The following is a 21,390-nucleotide window of genomic DNA, read 5'->3' as shown; positions in this document are numbered from 1 at the left end:
ACCTAATGGGACATGATAAGCTCATGGGTTGATGTCTTCAATTGTCCTCGATGTGTCTAAGGTCAGGAGTCTTTGTTGTGTGATGGATGAGGAAGGACAAGCACTATCCCATATCTGTTTTTTCAGGGATTGGTGGGAGATGGGTTGTTCAGGAAATTATTTCTCATATGTTCATCCATAGACTATATACAGGTATATTAACCTTCTTAAGGACAATGGGCGGTCCCTAAGCCCATTGAAAACAATGCATTTTGAGCCCGTACATGTACGAGCTTTGTCATTAAGGGGTTAAATTCCAGGCCTTGATGGCTGCATGTACATTGGGTTTCCCAGATAACAGATTGCTCCAAAATACACAGAACTGATTAATTACATAGAATTATAGAGATGCTCAAAATGTCCTTGAAGGACACAGTTGGGCACCCTAGGAAAGCTGCAGAATGGTGTTATAAATGAGACATACAGTATATAGTCAGGCTATTGTCAAGTAAAGCAAAAGCACTTTTTAAGACCGATAATATATCACAGATCTAGTGCAGATTCTAATGGATTGTTATATGTATTATACGTTATAGCTCCCCCGATGTGTAGAAAGCATTGTCAGAAAGGAAAACCACCCATTATAAACCACTCTGCTTGTAATTTTGATCCGCACCACTGATGTGAAACCAATTACCATGCAGTGCTTACACAACTATTATGGCAACATGCGGTCACCGTAATGCACAAATTATCCTTGTGAAATTAAAGAAGCAGAAAACGTGTGGTACAAAACTGCAAAAGTATTGTAAATTGAAGATCCAATCAATTGATATCAAACAAACCCATACCATTGATCTCTGGCACGTGAAAGACAAGCGTATAGGCTAATAGTCTTTAGATGTTAGATGGAAAACTTTACAAGCGGAAAACATTCTGATTTTGCCATTTAGCTTTAACAAAAGTGATTTAACTCCCAAGACTCTCGTTCAAGTAACAAGTACCAACTGCTCAATTGCATGTACATGTTAAGCAAATGTAACTCAATCTTACATTTAAAATTGCTGCCTTCACATCAAAGAAGATCACAGCAATCCTGTAGGCAGCCATATAAGATCAAAGTCATTAGAAAATAGGTTCAATTAGGCTAAACTACCTCTAAAAGTGTGTCCAGATCCCCTTGATATAAACTGGAGCTGAAACACAACCATTGCATATATAAAAACATGTAGTGTGCATGAGTGTTGCAGGGGCCAAAATGCAGCAGTTTATTGAGATTTGCAGACAACCCAATTCATCATAGTTCATCAACCCTTTAACTTAGACATCCAACGTCCATTTAACAAAAACCGCCAGTCCAAACAGCTTGCTTTAAGCCTTTAAACTTCCCGATGCTGTGCGCCTCCTTTTATTGGGCGAGTGACCCATATCCTCAATAAGAGAACCACAACATAAGCCATAGAAACCTAGAAATCGGACAGGTAGGAAACCCTTTTTCCAGGCAGCAGTGCCTCCCAGCCCTCAAGTGCCGTCATTTATAGGTTGGATTCCGATCGAATAGCCTTAATACGCGCTAATAGCACAAAGTCAGCCAATCCAAGCTGACACTTGTCTCAGCTTGCCTTGCACACCGCTGTTCCCACTCAACCTTAGCGCCAGGGCTGCCAACCTTAACCCTTTAGTACCCCTAGTTTTTATATATGCAATGTACATATATATATATATATATATATATATAATTTTATTTAATAAAATATTAATGATAAACTAATAACTGCAAAAAGGACCTCCCAACAATTAAATAAGGGGGTCAACGCAAAAAAAGTGTCAGATTTTTTTCCTAATACACTTTTTTGCCATGTTAGATTTTGTTTGTACAGTGCCTCATAATGAATACATGAGACATTTACCATCAGATTAACACAATGTAACCATGTAAGGTACCAGAAGGCTTTCCCTAATTATGAAAATTCACTTGTCAGGGCTTCATGCCAGAATTCTGTCACTCTTCATTATCTTGTACCTTACATGGATAAATTGTAGTAATTTGCTGGTAAAGTTAAGAAAATGGGTTGTAAAATGGCTCTTTCAACGCTGGCAGATATTTAATAAAAATTAATTAAATTCATGCACTTACACTACACTATTCCACACTGCATTGCAGAGCTGGCATTATATATATAACTTAAGCTTTATTTAACACTCATGCCCCTGGCTCAAAAAAAAATAATGTAGGTGTGACAGAATCGAGATAGTTGTCAAATATGTTGAAATATGTAATTAGACTATATATAACTGATATATAATTTAAGATTTATATTTAAAATATGTTGATGGCATTTTAAACAGAAGGTTAATTTTCTTTTTTTTTTAACTGCAAATTATTTATTGAAAGATTTACATAAAGATATGCATAAAAAGAAAGAAAAAATATACAAATAAGTAAATACATTGTGCAAGCATACATAAGAAACAAAAATTACCTAAGGATTGGAGAGACAAGGATACAAAAGAAAAGTATAAATTCAACATAAATGAATCCAAAGTAGTATTTCTCAAGGCAAATCAAGCTGAGTTTTTTAATACATCAATCTCCGCAAGTAGACACGGCTAAATATTAGCGCCGCCAATTCTTCCCAAATCCTGCCCATGGCACAGGGTGTTCAGGATTTTATAAGATATAATAAGAAGGAAACACAGCACTGAGTCAGAAGATGCTTATGGTACAATAAGAGACAAAAAATAAATTTTACCTGTTGGGTATCTCCTTCGGTAAATGGCAACTTGGTGGAGACGTGGAACATGATTTCCTTGTCTCTAAACACCGTGTAAACAGATTCAGTGCCTGTCTGTCCATGGGCAACGTCAAGGCCTCCTCGGAACCTGTCAAATCAAAATGTAACTCACGGTTTAATGCTGTGTTTATTATTCATACAAAATTCACTTCAACTATTTCCAATATCTTTTAACTAATGAGCAACCAACATGTACAAAAATATAACATTGGCTCACACACAAGCCATCCCTAATGCAAAGATAATGCAAGCATATTTTGAATTTACCACCACACTTGCTAAGGTTTAATGTCTTTTTAGGTATATAGAATTGTATTTTTAGGAATTTTGTTTTGATATTCCTGTTTCAAGTTAATTGAAATCGTATTTTAACTAACTTTTAGATTGTTAAAGGTATGTTGTTCTGGCCACCTGTTTTCCACTAATGAATGTACAGGGATGGTCTACCTCCACTTATGTTTTAAAATCAAAACATGGGACACTTAAATTATAATCTTTAATTATGGGGAAACAGCTTATTGATCCAAGGAGAAATCTGACTGCCATTTTGGGGTCAAGAAGGAATTTTTTTCCCTGGTTAGTGCAAAATTGGAAAGAGCGAAGCCGGGGTTTTTTGCCTTCTTTTGGATCAACAGCAACAAATTAACAGATATAGGAAAGGCTGAACTTGATGGACGCATGTCTTTTTTCAGCCTATGTAACTATGTAACTATGTAAAGCTTTTATAAAAGTATCCAGAGCATCACTTAGCACTGGGCTAGTAATTCATCCTACACCATTACATATTTTACATGAATGGTGTTGAGTTTGTTCCTGTAATCACTTATAAGCAAGAATAAATGTTGGTAGGGCACAAAATCAGGCCTCAAATCGGAATGTATTGAGTATAGTAACGATCAAGTGAACAACTCATTGCTATGTAATAGTATGGTGCTGCACAAATCAATAAATAATAATACATACTAATAAATACTTTCTCACCCTTTAAAATCCTGGAGCAAGACCGTGTCTCCCAGTAAGGACATGAATTCTTTAAAGGCAGGACTCTCTTCATTATTACCAAATAATTCTTCTTCTAGTGTCTATAAGTAAAAGTAACTCAGTTTATTAAGCTGCTTTACAATGGAAAAGAATGATATAGCATAATTTATAAAAATGTATAAGGGAAACTAGAAGTGTTTTTTTTAAAATAAATCACATTAAATCAAACATAAGGTGTTATTGAGTTTATGAGTAGACTCGATGGGCCGAATCCTGTCACATTCTATGTGGTTTCAAGATATTTGTACTGGTCTTTGGTGTTTAGGATATATTTCCAGTGTTCTCTTGACTTCATCTTTCTGGTTATCTATTCAATGTGCAGCATTTCAAGTCATTATTATCATGTTTTATGTCAGGAGTGGTAAACTCCCGGACTTCGGGGGACTAAACACAAGCCAGGATTGAAAAAGGACAGTTCAAGCAAAATAGTTCATTTTGAAAAATAAGATGTATTTATGTTCCATTTGTGATGACCGGGGCTTGAATTCACAGACAAACATATAATAACTATACTGTGTCATCATCTATGTTACATGATGTATAAATTGTGTTTCCAAGTAAATGTATAGTTTTATAGGAAGAGGGTGTCCATTTATTACAGTGTTGGCATGAGCCACATACATTTTCTATATTCAGTCTGGCTAGAGACAGAAGTTTATGTTTCTGGCGATGTAGTAGTTACACACAAAGGACAATGAAGATGCTTAGTTAAAGCAAAGATAGAACGTCATGAAAAGCACAAAAAAATAGTTTCATTCTAAATCCAGAATTTGATGCAGGAGACTCTGGGTAATCTTGGATTTTCATGTACCTGTAAGCACCATCCATGTTTCAGATCTTCTGTCTTAATTCTGAAACAAACTTCTTTTTAAAAGAGCCCACCTTCGTTCTTAACTCTTTGGAACACCGGCAGCTTTATAATATTTCTAACTTGGGTCCAGAGACTTTACTCATGTTTGGTAGACCCTGACAGTTATGTGGCCATACATGCCTTATTCCCTTAAGTGTGTAATTTACTGTATGTTTTCCACTTGAAATGTATTTTGTTTAAACCACGTTGGTCTAAAAACTACCTCTTCCACAACTCCCCCCCCCATTTACTGAAAAGACCACATAGGTCAGACCCATGTCAAGTGGGATAGAGGTTACCCCTTAGTTGTTTCAACAGAATACAGAAAAAAAACATAAGAAAAAATAAAGAATGTTTAAAGGCCAGCGATTCTGAATTGGTGTCGACAGCAAGGAATAAAATGCAATGTTTAAGTTCTAATCTCACTTGTAATACCAAATTGCAAAACAGGTTAGTGAATTATTGCTCACGCAACACACATTTATCCATTAAAGCCAGGGGAATAAGGTAAAGTTGCATACGCCCTGACTATGGATTCAGCACACCTGTATTCAAGCAGGATTTGAAGTTTTAAAAACCACCACAGTTTGTGTATCCACTCTACCACCAAAAAAAGAGATAATAGTACATCTTTTCCCTTCCCCAAAAGTTGTGTAGAGTGCTAAATATGTAGTGCAGAAATAACAAGGAATAAAAGACTAAGAAAATTGATTATACCGACAAGAAAAACAAAGTAATTGTACAGTTATTAGGACATTTGTATTCTTATCCTTTCTGTTTTCCCCTCCCCACATCACATAATTTTAACCACTATAACAACTTGCAGCTACACAGCTTTGGCACAGAAAAAAAGGCTCAGAATATGGGAAGATAATTAAGATCCCTGCCAGCATTTTCTCTGACAAATTAGTGGATACATTCCTTTCTGTCTTTCATGTTCTGAACTCTAATTACTACATTTCCATTACATATATGGTTTTATTGTGTAATTCTTCCACAAAGGAAAGATCTTATTGAAATTTGCTGAGAATCTGGCAATTACAAATATTCCAAATAATTTAATTTCTTTGAACTTAGATTTTTTTTTGGTTCATAAAGTAATCATTTAAGAACTGAAAGAATTTCTACAGATTTATTTTGCAAACTAATTTAAATCACTTTTTTTTAGATTCATTTAATAGCATTTTATCCATTCTGCAACACTGGTTGTATTGGACAAATATAGGTTAATAAAGAAAAAATGAGTCTGGATTTTACTTTTTAACCCACAAACTTTCATATTTAATCTCAAACGGGGAAAACAATCAGAAAAGTGAAATTAGAATGTTCGAGGCATTGCGTAATTTCATAGCTCCTGCCAACAGTGAGGATAAATGTCTCCATTTCATATTAGAAATTAAAAAGTCATATGAAAATGTCATTGTTATTCACAGCTTCTCTTATAGTCCAGATACTATTGGATAACACAGAGACATATCTATTATGAAACATTATCTTGACAGTCCCAGGCTACTTTTTTCTTGAAGGTCTATTCTATGTGATAAATTAACCCCTTAAGGACAATGGGCGGTCCCTAAACCCATTGAAAACAATGCATTTTGAGCCCGCACATGTACGTGCTTTGTCATTAAGGGGTTAAAGTCCTCGACTTAAGGTCCTTCATCACTTGTAAAATGACAAATCCCTTTAAATGAGATGTTTTGAAAAGGAGGAAACCCGCAAATTATGGCAGGGCTCATCAGTTTGATAAGAAATGATTACAGCCTCATATCTCGTTTGATGTTGTAAACACGTCACTTATGTTTTATTGTTAAAGTAATAAAAAGATTCATCTGTTAGTATAAGGAACTCGAGCAGATGTTCCCCACCCTGCATATGAAAGGAAGGCAATTGACTAGGGTGACATATGCCAACCATTCAAAAGGAACAATTTCCTCTTTAGCGCACATCAGCCTATAAGCTTCCCGTTAAAACTCATTGCAGGCAAATAAGGGCTGAGATGCTGCATCCCTTCAATCAATTTATCAAGTGACGTTTGCAAAACGTTCCGCACAAACTGTACTTTTCATAATATGGTCCAACTGTTCAGTAAATGTTCAGACGATTCTGTTATTCCTACGGCCTAATCTAGCAGTCAACTATTCTGCTTCCCATGGCTAGCTAATATACAAGAACAGAAGGACATCACACTTCAGCACAACCTTGATTGATTAATTTGCAGCACTATTACTGATGTGCCCCAAAATATATACGTATTACATGATTTTACCTGGATTGGTGTTGTGTGCAATATGTTTCTTGGGCTTTCATAAACTAAAGCAATTTATTAAAAGGTTATTGTCTCTAAAACATCTTTCTGCTGTCCCCTTTACCTTTCAGCGCTGAATGTCAGTAATAGAAACATAGAAATGTAGAATTTTATGGTAGATAAGAACCATTCGCCCCATCTAGCCCGCCCATTCTTCTTGACATAATGACTTAGACCATAATCAGTCTTTGTATTGTGTTAGATTCAGGGCAGCTTTATGCCTATACCATGCATGATTAAATCGCTGTTTTAGCCTACCACTTCGGCTAGGAAGCCATTTCGCTAATCTACCACCTTCTGAGTAAAATAACTTCCTTATATTACATGTAAACCTCTAGTTGTAGATTATGACATCTTCTAACCTTTCTCCTCGTTTGCAATAAACATGTATAAACAAGCTTTACAGATTATTATTATCTTTTTATTTATAAAGGATCAACAATTTTGCACAGCAGATTTTAAGGGGTCTGACAAAACTGATAGATTTCGATAAACTGACACACTGGATAAAGAGGGCTCTGCTCGCATCCTTCCACTCTAGAATGAGATCCTTGAGTCTTGTAATTATGTCACAAGGGATTAGTGTTTCTCTGTACTCTTGCTATTCCACATTATCAGCAACTCACAAAACTGGTTTATGACATCATATCTCCTTGCCATTAGTCAACTATGTCACAGAGCCATGGGAAACAAAATATCTCATTGTTCCCTGCTTTGTGAATACATAACTGAGTCACTGGAATTTGCCTCCCCTTATTAAGGGTATTACAGGAGGAAGCGGGCCATTGGCGGCAAGACGCAGGTGACATCTTTGACATACTAGGTTACTTACTTGCTTGAACTTTTGATATATGACTCCAAATTTGAATGTATTATTGATTTCATGTTCATCGTAGGCAACGATCAATTGTGAAGCCTGAAAACCATAGAAAGTGGTGGTTAGACTTTAATATTTATCAGTTAGTGAAAACACAGGATATATGAGTAACCATGGTGTAATGTGTCATGTAATATATAAAGTTCATCATACCTTGGGATACAGAACAGGATTAAATTTCAGTCCTGTGGCATCATCACATAATGCCTAAAAGACAAAAGAGTTTCCTGTGGTCATCAAGAAAAGCAAGGGCTTGCACATCGTTATGATTATATGTACACAGGCATGTTTTATATTAAAATATAACAACATTTATTTCAATACACTCACACCAGCTCAAGTGCATTCAGTGATATGGGTTACCAGTGCGCCGCCACTTAGGAAAGAAGAAGAGAGATTATCTCCATGACGAAGTCGGTGTATCTGATGAAACATGTGGGGTATTGGTGACATTAGTATTATATTTTTAAACTATCTGGTATTTTATTTATTTGCGTGGGTGTTCAGGTGACTAGACGGAGAATTACATATTACGTTTTCATTTCCACAGATGATGTTGCTGCTTTCTCAGCTCGCGTGTACTCGCGAATGTTACATTTGCCCTTGTTCTTATCGAGGCAGTGCACCAGTAACCCACACTTAATGTGCTTCTGCACTTGAGCTGGCGCTCAGTTCATATATTAAGCATGTGTATTGAAATATATTTTGTTATATTTTAATATAAAATAGTGCTGTACCTTTTCTTTCTTTTTATGTACACTCGGATCTCTAAAGAGACATCAAGTCCTATTATCCCATTATCAATCGATTGGTGATATGTTCTTCTTTACATAGGTTGTTGGGATTGGAGAAGTCCTAGCAGAGTTTTCTTTATAAGGATAGTATTTTTTTTCCTTTTATTTGGTCTATTTTTATATTTTGCTATTTACACAGGCAACGATGGCCAATTCAGCTTCAAGAGCTGTAATCTTGCTTTTTGAGTATTTCTAATTACTATGTAAATCAAACAATTAACACGCATGATGTATCAACCTGGAACTGTTGGGAACTGGAGGTGGACATCCCCCATGCTTAGCTGCATTTATACGTGGTCCATTAACAGACATGTTAACAGATATATAGTCTGTGTGTGACCATTCTTTCTGTATAGGAATTATTAGAAAGGAAAATGACACGATTTTAGAACTTGCCAAAGTTTTTTTTTTTTAATGTTAATTTTGTGACAGGACAGACATAGTTTCCTAATGACTGATTAAACTCTCAGCAGTCAGGATTACCTTTGCAATCTGAGGAATGCTGGGGAGCTTACTGAATCCCGCCAATGGAATCCGTTCATGTAGAGTCTTTGCTTTTGACCTTGAAGAGATTGCAAAAATAGTACTTATGGATATAAAAATGCTATGAATATAGAGAATCTGCCTGTCCATAGTAAGGGCTGGATATTACACTTAGCACTTTATACAAAAGTTCAGTTAAAAAAAAGGCTACTAGACCAGCGATACGAAAATAGATGTTCCTTATTTTCTGACCTACTTCAATTATTTATGCAAATGTGACCAATCTTACTGTAAACTATTTAAATAATCCTCATAAACAACAATAACTATACACACAGCCTCTGTAATAAAGTTAAATAAAAAATGAACACTATCAATTACCTCTTTAACTAATACAAATTATTATATACTATTATAAATGCTTTGGCTTTATCATTATCTGCGAAAATACTAATTTCCATTTCTAACACATATTGTCTCATTTATAACTAACGTTGTCTTTAAATTAATTTTAGTCATGCATGACTACAAGAAGAAGCTCATAAACTGGACACGAGAGCAAGTACTGTGTAAGCATTAACTTTGTACGTATGTATTGTTTTTTTGCTTCTTCATATCACTAGAAATGCCCCCCCCTCGGCGAAAGTCATCATTTAAAAACAGACCCCAAAATATATCTGCAAATGGCCTTTTAAAATGCCCACCTGAGTATAATTCTCAAATATTCTATGCTGTCAGCTTCTTCACATTTAATAGAAAGGATCATGTTTCCAAGGCTACTTCCAGTGCAGTAAAAATTTAGATGATCCTAAGATAAAGAGTTCAAATGTTAATAGAGATACAGATATTTGTGCAAGACTACTTCTTGTAATTGGACTAATGATATGAATACAGAATATGCATATATATATATATATATATTATTTTGTGTGTGTGTATGATGTCATATTGCATATATGATTCAATATAATAGGTGAACAAAAATGATTTTTGAGCCATCATCCTCCCAAACTTACAGTCACCATTGACTTCATCGCAACATTCATATTGATGATAGATTTGTATATACATTATTATAGGCTAACCCTATTGATCTCCTCAGATATAGGCATAATACATATTCCACACAAAGTTTGCGTCTTGTCTATTTTGCCATGTTTATTTAAAAAGAACAGACCTTTCCTAGGAAATGTTTTCTGTAGGCGCGGGCCGAGCCTTTGTATTCTAGTTTATATCCATAGGTACTGGGACTCATTGGTTCATCGTCGTCTTCACAGATGCTACTATCCGAAGAAGTTGGGGTGCTTAGGTTTTCAGGATCTTCTATCCAATAACCTCCAAACTGTGGCAGGATAATCAGTGGGTATGTTGTGTCTTTCTCCAAAATCTACAGCGCAAAAAAAAGTTGATGTATTATGTTCATATGTGAAACTTGACTTAAATATCAGGACTATGATCCCCCCCCCTCTCTTTTAATGCATGTTTATTATTGACGTACTTCACGGCACTATGAGCCAATTTTCTGTTAGTAAACCTTGAAAAAACAAGAAGCTGAAAAAATATACATGATGCAAATGTTTACTTGATCAAAGAATTAATTCCACGAAGGATTTGGAAATGCACAAGTACTATGAACGATGTTGCTAATGTTGCATTTAGTTATCAATTAAAATTAACAGCTGGTGGAACAGCCACTTTAAATGGATTGACCAGCATTGCATATACCTAGAATATCTATACAATACATTGCCTCTGTGCTATATGAATTATAATTTCCATAGTATTTTATTCAGTCACACACTAAGCAAACATTCCAATTGTTGATAAATCAATGTATGAAAAAACCCATTTACACCTACAATTATTAAAACAAATGTTACCTCGTCAATGCTGGGATACGGTATGTAATCATCCTGTGAAAAAGAAAAATAATTAAACATTATTAGAACATTATTACTAAATGCATGTTAGATTGTACTGTATTTTTTCAAAGAAGGCAATTAAAGAATAAATGCAGTAATTAAATCACAGTGTGTGCTGAGGGAAGGAAATGACCATATGTGTCCAAAGTAGAAATAACATTTCCTTCCATGTATACAGTTTAGGTAAAAGACTTGCGATTCATGCCTAAAAGTTACAAGTTAATGTGGACTTTAGTTTCAAAGGCCTAATCTACGTCTGAACAAGGGACTGCTGAGGCCTTAAACACTTATGTACTGTTCATCTACACTGTAAATGTTCTCTGGAACCAATATGGCAATATCTATTAAAACTATTATTACCGTATTTGCTCGATTTTCAAATGCTCTGAAAAATAACCATTGTCTTATATTCATGGTCGTCTTCGACTCAGACCTCAAACAGAGGTCTGACTACAAGACTAAGATCCAGATGATCCAGGTGTCTGCAACCTCCACTTCTGCTGGGGCTTCTATGACGGAGCACCGGCATTACATGACCTTCCGGTGCTCATTCATAGAAGCTCTGGCGGAAGCCGGCTACCCCACTAGACACCAAGGAATCTGGAGCATGGGCAGAAGTCTAAAGAAGCACTGGTAAGTCGGGGGAGGGTAAGAGTGGCATATGGGGGGCTTTAAAGGGCTTTCTGGAGGCAGAGTAGCATATAGGTGTTAAAAAGAATATCAGGAAGGCAGAATGACATATAGGGGGATAAAAAGAATATCAGGGAGGCAGAGTGGCATATAGGGGGTTAAAAGGAATATCAGGGAGGCAGAGTGGCAAATAGAGGGTTAAAAGGAATATCAGGGAGGCGGAGTGGCATATAGGGGGTTAAAAGGAATATCAGGAAGGCAGAATGACATATAGGGGATTAAAAGGAATATCAGGGAGGCAGAGTGGCATAAAGGGTGTATAAGGCATATCTTGGGGGCAGAGTGGCATATAGGAGGGTTTAAAGGCATATCTGGGGGGGGCAGATGTGCATAACTGGGGGCAGGTTGGCAAGTAAAAAGAGGGAAAAACAAAAATGCATTTTTCTCAATCATAGTTTTTATTAAATATGAAAAAAGAGTTTACATGTGAAATAATAGTTACTAGTAAAACGTTTTTCTTATAGGGTAGTCTTATATTTGGGCTTTTTCTTTTTTTCCTAAATTAATATTCACATTTTGGGGGGTCATCTTATAATCAAGCAAATACAGTATATATAGCCAAAGGGCAGGGGAAAATAATCAGAAAGTTTAATGCTTAAGGGATATAAAAGGTCAGGGAAATTAAAACAGATTAAACGTACATAGCTGTAATTGTTTTATAATTGCTGTTTGTACAATAAAAGACAGAACTGCAGGGAGGTTTGATGGATCCTGCATAGAAAAATATTCTCTACAGCATGCAATCACACCATTTTAAAAAAAAAAGACATTAAAATAATTCCAAGCAAATACTATTATAATTCATGTTAGTTTATTGTAGTTCCTGTGTAGGTTCCAGAAACTGTATACATGCTGGTTATTGTAATTGGTATAACATTGTGGAAATACAAATTCCACAGGGGGCCCTATTAAAGTTGGCAAAAGCTATTCTGAGTACATTTGTGTATCTAAAAGACAATAGATAAAATCTTAATTCATAAATAAGACCTGTCTCAAATAGAATTATTTCTTGGTTGCAGATACAATACAACAATACCATTCAGCTATAATGTTGCTATATAGGGATGCAGATTGGCAGTGACTAGGATTGCCATTGTAAAAAAAAAAAGTAAAATCCATAAACAACATCAGATATGTACACAATTTTTACCCAACGGTAACATGTAACTTTTTGGAGAAGTTACAGATCTGCTTAAAATCGTATATAGAACTGTGCACAAAGACGTAAAGTCTGTTGAACATTTTGTTATGGTCTACTGCTACAAAAAGAGGACTTTGTTTAGTATAACAGATGATAATATTTTTTCAGAGCCCCTAACACTATATTTGTTGCTCATTTAATTATTTTGTAACAGAATATTTTTCAAAATATTTTTTTTTAACCAAAAAGATATATTTTTCACGGGTGTATTATTTTGTGTATTGTGTATTGTGTATTACTGAAGAATGGAGGTGAAGGGAATAACCTTTGTTCACTTTGTCTCTCACACACCCAGACCACAAACTGTAAGCCAATGTCAACTGATGGAAATTTTCAACCTTCCTAATATCAAAGGCAGTCAGCAAAAGGATACCCCTGCCTAATTTACGGTACACAAGGTCTGATAGGTATTTTAAGATTTGAGACATTCTCCTGCCCATATCAGGGAGAGCAAATGAGGTCAATGGAACTTTGATGATCTATGATCCTCTTCATGGACTGAAAATACAAATATGTTTTAATGTGGCTGAACCAAAGGAGTGAACATAATGTCAGCTGTATTTGATAGCAGTAAGTACAGGGCCTTCTTACAAGGCAATGACAATAAGAAAGGTGATAAGAAATGTATTGAGTGGTCTTACCACTGTGGCAACTAATCGAGTAGGCCAATCAGCAGGGACATTTTATAATGCAGTATTCACCATAATCAGGTTTATATCCAATTATAATTATGTATTATGTATAGCATGAAATGGCACAAAAGAAGTCGTAAAGAAACAGCAAACAACACACCGTAGATTAAGTGGAAAGAAGGAAATCAACGTGTTTGGCAATCTAAGGTGTGTTTGGGCCACCTACAGCTATCGAGATGTCCTCTAACTGCTTCCATCGTTCACAGCCAGCTGGAAATCAATGTATTCCAATGGCAAAGATGTACAATTCATAGATACCAAAGCCTAAGACAAGCATTGGGGGGGTTACCTAAGCGTGTTTTCAGCACACTGTAGAGTTCATAAAATATAAATATAGCTCAATCAAGATTACACAAAGATAATCATGGGCGTTTTGAACAAAAAGTTAAGCAATAAGAATATACAGTTATATAGAAATTCCCCTAGGACTGCAGGCAATCTGTCGTTAATGACCTGTCTCGATATCCATCTAGCTGCAATTTGAAAACTGTGCTGAACTGAAATGTAACTTTGTTGTATGGCAAATATAATGAATGCAATTTACTGTCTTTGTACTGTCTCTGCCATGTAATGTCTTTGAGAGAGACCTATTGTCTGTCTACTTTGTTGCTACCCTGAGGATTCTCGGAATATAACATTGACAGTTTACAATCCAGAAGAAATGGCAGATTATTCTGGGGGGAACATTTAAGATCTGTAACAGGAATATCATAAAAGCAAACTTTGTTTTTATTAAAGGTGTTATTGGGATACACACGCAATCAGTATCCCAATGCACAAATAATCTTTAGACTGTGTTACAGTTACATCCTAAACTGGTACGGTACACATGGTGAAGCTGTGAACGCAATCTTGAAGTTACTTTGTTAGTGATTAGACAACACATTTCTTCAGGGTTTTGGAAGAAAAAAAATACTCCCTGAAGCTCAATGAGTAAAAAGCAGTGCGTTTAAGAGCAACATGATTTTAAACAGCATGGGTTGTAGATGCTACAAGATTTAAAGGCAATATGGGCTTTTAACTTCATGGCAGGTCTCGTCGGCAACAAATTAGATAGAATTACATAAGAAAGAAAAGAGAATGGAAAATAGAACTCTTCTTTTAGCTTTACATAAAAACAGTGTCTGCAAATAATAGTTCTGTTGACACAATTCATATATAAAAAGACTGATGTGAGTGTGGGCCTAATGGAAAGATGAGTACATACTGGACCTCAACTGTATCTTCTATCTGGTATCATCACCAGGAGGTCCCTAAGTCACAGTTATGCAAAAAACTTGTTAGTTGGAAACACTGTTTCTGTTGAAATCCTTTTCCTGTTAACCAGGTACTTTTGTGACTTCTTAACCTTCATACACCTTTAACTTATTTAATTTCTATGTATTTGTGAATTCGTTTATTTGAGTTGATTCAGGTCTAAATTGTAATATAGTTAGCTAGTTCCTGGTACCTGCAAAAGGAACATAAGTATTATGACTGTCTGGTTGAGTTCTAGTAAGGTATGCTATCTAAATCAAGTAAGTATACTTCATATCTATGGCAAAAAAATGTTATATTTCTCTGGCCAAGAGAGTGGGCCATCAGACAGATTACCAGTAGAGAGAAACCCAACATCTAGTTCACATGTTGTCATATTGCCTTAGTGTTTGACAAGTTATTTGAGCAAGGTAACCTTACTGTAGGTCCATGATACATGACAGATATAATATTTATGCATTCATACGTTTGTGCACTGGTATATTTGTGTCAGTAGGACCTGAGAAATCTGATCTATGAGGTCATGCTACTCATAGAAAAGTAAGTGACCAGTTTCCACCGGCCCATGGACCTTATGGTAACATTACAGTCAATAGCAAAGCTCATTTGTTGCTGATCTTCACCAAACAGAAGCTGCCAGGAGATTTAAACTATTTAAAACATTTCTTACATTATGTCTATCAATTATTAATCATAAGCAGGGTTTCTATATAAAGCAGTCATAAGCAGAAATACTATTTAAACAGACAAACTCAATTATGTCTAATTTGGAATTTAAATTTGCTGACTTTTCAGACTGGAAGATTATTTTCCTCTACAAAACCAAATTACTTGCATAATTACAATATTCTGCATTGTATTTTAAAGCAAGAGTCTCTCTGAAGTAAATTGTTTAAACGAATGTGCAGCACGAGCCAGCCAGACGGTCTGCATTTTCACAAACAATTATGAGTTTGCATTCATTCGCAGAAAAAAGAAAAAAAAATAGTGACAAATAATTCATTCATCTGAATCTTGACTAACAGGAACAATTTTCGGCTCGCAGAACACTACCAAATGAGTTCAGATGCATATTCACTATACATTAAATAGGATTTGCAATATCTAGGACGCATGCTAATTTAAATTCTACATGTCATGATAAACTCCTTCTTCGTTCCCCTTGGAATTCCTTGTGATAAGTTCATCATGAATGACTATGAGCAATCCGCACTGATCAAAATATTGAAGCAAGTGTCTTGTTCTAGCACACTATTATTGTGTTATTTGTAAATGATTACTGAGATTGTAGTATTTATTTGAAAAATAACATGACTTAATTACTGCAAATCTAACCACTTACTATATGAAATATGAGTATATTCTTCATGCAAAAAGTGTAAAAATGGATTTAAACCCGTACAATCTATGGAGGCTATGGAATTTTAACCCTTTGATAAATGGCTATTTTTTGTAGTTTTGCTTCAGTTAGGTTTATGTTACAAATAGAAAAACTTTCACTTTACCTAGGAAAACCTATAGATTTTTTTCAAGACATGCTAAACTATTCATAGATACTTAGTATCAGAGAAATGGTGCATCAGATCACATGACACATGGCTAAAAATACAAACCCCTCGCAAAAATGATTTCTTTTTACATGAATTCCTCAAGCATTACAAAAGAAAATAATAAAATTAATGAAAACAAAATATGTTTCTACAAAGCCCAAACCACCTCAATAAATTCATCATATGCATGTAGTGGTACATTATGTAAACTGCACATGGAGCTAATGTTGATTTTGCACCCACAATAAAGGGTTATGTTACACAATTCTGCTTAAGACACAAAATCAGGATACAAAATAGAAATGTTTAAGCATGTGGTATCCTTTTTGCATGCCTGAAGCGCACATTTTAGCAGGCTACGCCTCTCATAATTATCCTATCTGTTGTAGTTCACAAAAGATTGTCTGTTTTTTATTAAATATATATTTATCAAATTTTGTTGGTATTTTGAGTTTTTCTTATTTTATTGGGGGTAGAATGGGGGGTACCTGCGCCATCACAACACCTGATCCTTGCATAGTGACAGGGATCAGGCTGTTTACCAACATGCCACCCAGCTGATCTCACTTTAACACCCCACCAGCATATATAACCATATTATAAAGTAGCCATATTTGTGTGCCTCCTCCATTAGACCTGCCTAAAAGACACCTTTTGATTGCAACTCAACACAGCCCAAAGGAAGGCTCAAAATATGAAAGTGAATACCACTCAACTCGACCAACAGTCAATGCTCATATGATGTTCATATTTGGAGTGTAGTCAAGTTAGACCAGTCCAATTACCACTAACTCGAGATGCTACAGCACCTTACTAGTTAGTGTAAGGCATGTGGCAAAATTCCTTGTTTCAGCAAACTGTTTCAATGTCCTTCACATTTTCACACTTTAGAGCAGACATGTCCAAACTTTTTTTCGAAGAGTGCCAGATTTGATGAAGTGAACATGTGCGAGGGCCGACCATTTTGCCTGACATTCTTTGAACCATTAAAATTAAATGCAAATTAACTATTTTATGCAAGGTTTATTGAAAACGGTAAACCAAGTGATACACAAAGCAAGAACTTAACCCTTTAAACAGTAGATGCTGCACCCTCACAAGTACTGCTCCAATAATTTAGTTGCAAATCACATTCAAAAGCTGGGGCGCAAATACATGTAAAGAAAAAAAAACCAAAACAATAATAGTGTAGTATATTTAACCCTTCAAAGTGAGCAAAGGATTTTTTCATTATCCACTCTCACAAATCCTGGATCACCTAGTTCATCTAAAACTGTTCTTTAATTCCATGATTCTAGAACAGATAATAAAAACATATCCAGGATTTTTGTGAGTGGGGAAGAAGAAGAAGAGAGGAGAAATAAGTATTCCATTGCTCACATTGAAGGGTTAAATATACTATACTACTATTGTTTTTTTTTACCTTTAGAAATATTTGCGTCCCTGCTTTTGAACGTGATTTTATTTTAACCCAGATCAGTAATCCATTTATAATTAGTGACAAACGGTAGGAGCGTATCATTTTTTTAACGTTAAGAAAACATTTCTATTCAATGATAATCCAGTTTCCAATATATAGGCACTTACGTATTATCAAATGAATGACTATAATACATGTTGCTTTCCAAACCTCTTAGCAGCTATTGTTTTCACATAAAACCTTAATCCTTTTATCTTCTACAATGAAACAGAAATCATGTTATATATCTGCAAAGTTGCCGAGCAGAGCCAAAACTTGTTATATGGTACACTGGGGTCGATGTATAAAAAGGTAATATTGTAACAACGCTTTATTCCTATAGTCTTATTTTTTTAATTTAGTTTATTCTTGCGAGATACTAGTTACTGAAGGAGTGAACTTTATACATGTGAATACATATAGTATATAAATGTATAGAAAAGTGAGGTGATGTAGTCATCTCAAAATATTAAAACTCTGGGGCTTAAAAAGAAAAAAAAACTGTATTAAAATCATAACAATTATATAAATTGCCAATTTTGGCCCATATATTGCATATCCTAATTATATGGTAACTGCACGCCTTTTATTGCACGTTATTTATATCTCCCCTGTGCCCCTGTTTGTCAGTTCAGTCTTTAGGTTTAACTAACCTTGTTTTTCTGACTTCCACTTTTCTGTTCTTCTAGTTTAGGAGCCTGAATGAAAATAGAACAATACATAAAAATGTAAATGAATGTTTTTAAAACATTCTTTCCATATAACAGGGAAAAAATATCTCACAGTATCTTAAAAAATGCTATTTTTTAAGAATAAAAAGGCACAAATATTTTAACCAGTTAACAGAATAGTATTTCCTACAATGTTCTTCCAGGACTATGAAGACTTCTAAACCAATGTGTTTCTAAGCAGAAAGAATATTAAGGATTCTAGAACCCTAGTTTTATCTTTTTAGATATATATCAACTAAGGTAAATGTATTGTAAATATTTAATCTGTGTCACTTTTACTGAGGGCTAGCCACCTCCATTCCATGGTTGAGTGTAAGAGATCAGATGGACTCTTGGTGGCTGCAAAAACTTCTGACATTGCACAACCACTTATGAACAGAGTGAGCATTAAAATATCTATTTTTTTAAAGATAATCCCATTCTTACCTGCATCCTTTCCAGCATTTCGAAAAACTCTGCCGACTGGTAAAGACAGAAACATTGTTTAGAAAAATAGAGCAAAACCATAACATTGCTAGTATTTTGTATCAAGCCAACTGCACCAACTTCTCAATCCTAGAAGAATAGACCCACAGCGAACATACATCTCAGTTTCCTATTATGTATGCTTTTTTTTTACATTGGACATATTTTTTGCTAGATCAACCTAAATGGACATAGTAATAAGTTCCGCATGTATGATATTTGCAGGTTCTACATTCCTGGATTCCAAAATGTGTTTCTTAAAAAAAAAAAAGATGCAAAACATACACGCCACATAACACATTTTCCAATGTTATTATGAAAAACCAGCAGCATGCACAAATCTCTGATCCCTTATGGCTAACCATCAGTGGCCTCCAATACTTTTGCAGCTGGTCTTCGGGAGAGTATGCTTAATAAAGAAAGCCTAAGCAATTATGGCCAAGACTAAAAGATTTTCCATAAAGGAAATGTTTCCTTGTAGAATTTTAGGGTTTGTATTCAACAGAGTTATCAATGTGTATACATAATGGTTAATGATTACACAATATGGCCTTTTCTATTTTATTTGTTTCTTCTTGTTTCTTTATCCCACAACGTATGTTATATATTTGTTGCATTCCTGCATGCAAATGACCTCTTCTAATTATAAGGATTACAAAAAGAATCAGTACTTAGAAAAAAGTAAGTAACCTTTGATCCTATGGTTGTCTACAACCAGGGGCGTAACTAGAAACCTCAGGGCCCCGGTGCGAGAATCTGTTAAGGGCCCCGGCGCTCAGTGTGAAACGCCGGCACCCGAGAAAAACGCCTCACGCTCCCAACACTGCGCTGAGGCAGGCGGCAGCAGCGGCGGCGGCAGCGGCGGGGAGCAGAGGCATCCTGGATTTCTGTCAGTCAGGGGGGCCCAAGAGTTGCCGAGCGGTCGTTTTCAGCAACCGCTCGGCACCCCTTGGGCCCCCCTGACTGGCAGAACTCCAGGGCCCGGTCGCAGTCGCGACCCCTGCGACCCCTGTAGTTCCACCACTGTCTACAACATCCATCATTGCTGACTAATCTAAAAGGTATTTGATTATTAGTCAAGCAGTAGCTGGAATGACAACTCTAGTTTCTCTGTCAGACATTGACAGCTATGGCTATCTGTTCCAAATGAAAGATGGCACTGAAGCTCTAGCATGTTGTTTGGCATCCAGTAATCTGGGCTCCATCGGACATAAACATAGTGCAATACAGCAATTACTGGGAAAACGAGCTGGCAATTCCTGTCTGACTCACATTCTGGAAGAGAACGTGGTATCTGCAATCTAGTTAAGCTGTTTAAACAAGCAGTAATAAGCAAAAGGTACACAAAGTTCAAGTTGGCACCAGGCAGAAGCCCAAGAAAAGGAATTCAGATCTAGTAACACAAATGAGTTTGATATTAAATGCCACGTTGACAGCAAGAGTCATTCATTTAGGAAAGCACTCAAAGAAATGGAACAAATTACCTTTTGATGTGCTGCAAATTATAGTAAAATGAAATATGCGTGTCCTTTAAGAATAAAGATGGCATAGAAGTTCTATATGACTAATCAATTTTAGGAAACTTACTCCTGACTACTGGATCTTCATAGATTCATGAGGTCTACATTACCACAGAAGCCGACCATTGTGTGTTTTGATGTAATAGAAAAGTTTAATCATTAGAGCATATTTCTGTATGTGATATGTTAAGAAAGTAAATGGTTTAGCAGCTTAGGATATTAGTGCTACATCATTTAACTTGTTAACAATATACATATTGAAATAATTTTTTGGTAGGCCTTCAATAAAGGTTTTCTTCAGAAAGTCTTGGGTTGTTGAGGCTCGCAAATGCAGGACAATTTAGCAACAATTATCATCAAAGAAGACCCGGCCAAAGAGTTGAGAAAATAGTTCATCTTAGATAGGGGTCCTGAGGCTCAAAACAGACATATAACTGAACTCTGCTAGGTCCGGGTTGCAAAGGGATTCTGCTAAGATTGGTTCGGGAACCCAGTGCAGTTGGGGGTCAAGTTCTTTTTACGCAACCTGTGGCATTGCTAGTATTTTGTGTACATACTCAAGAGGTCAGATTATTATTATAGGATAGTGGGATATAAAATTATGACATGCTGGTTATTAGTATGAGATAAATCACAACATGCTAAAAAACAAGGCTATTGTTATATATATCTGGGAACTTCCCAGGGCGAGCTACCTAGAGCTCTCCTTCCGAGGGCATGGCATTGCAATGGGGTGGGGTGAGGCTATATATGGGCATGGTAACGAATGAGGTGGG

The 21,390-nt window shown here is 35.8% G+C and overlaps 1 protein-coding gene across 2 annotated transcripts in view; it reads right to left on the bottom strand.

Moving 5' to 3' along the window:
• RAP1GAP2 (RAP1 GTPase activating protein 2) overlaps positions 1–21,390 on the bottom strand; it is a 215,044-nt gene that overhangs the window by 15,481 nt on the left and 178,173 nt on the right. For both annotated transcript variants that reach the window (XM_053457170.1, XM_053457171.1), the window contains 10 exons: positions 19,056–19,091; positions 18,552–18,596; positions 11,008–11,040; positions 10,305–10,514; positions 9,832–9,935; positions 9,128–9,206; positions 8,004–8,057; positions 7,806–7,889; positions 3,756–3,856; positions 2,733–2,862 (listed from right to left, as the gene is read on the bottom strand). In XM_053457170.1, coding sequence (XP_053313145.1) covers positions 2,733–2,862; positions 3,756–3,856; positions 7,806–7,889; positions 8,004–8,057; positions 9,128–9,206; positions 9,832–9,935; positions 10,305–10,514; positions 11,008–11,040; positions 18,552–18,596; positions 19,056–19,091 — 876 coding nt within the window. The remainder of the gene's footprint in view (positions 1–2,732; positions 2,863–3,755; positions 3,857–7,805; positions 7,890–8,003; positions 8,058–9,127; positions 9,207–9,831; positions 9,936–10,304; positions 10,515–11,007; positions 11,041–18,551; positions 18,597–19,055; positions 19,092–21,390) is intronic.

This window comes from Spea bombifrons, chromosome 2, assembly GCF_027358695.1.
Source record: "Spea bombifrons isolate aSpeBom1 chromosome 2, aSpeBom1.2.pri, whole genome shotgun sequence".
Lineage (NCBI taxonomy): Eukaryota > Metazoa > Chordata > Amphibia > Anura > Pelobatidae > Spea > Spea bombifrons.
This window is presented reverse-complemented; position numbering and strand designations above follow the sequence as displayed.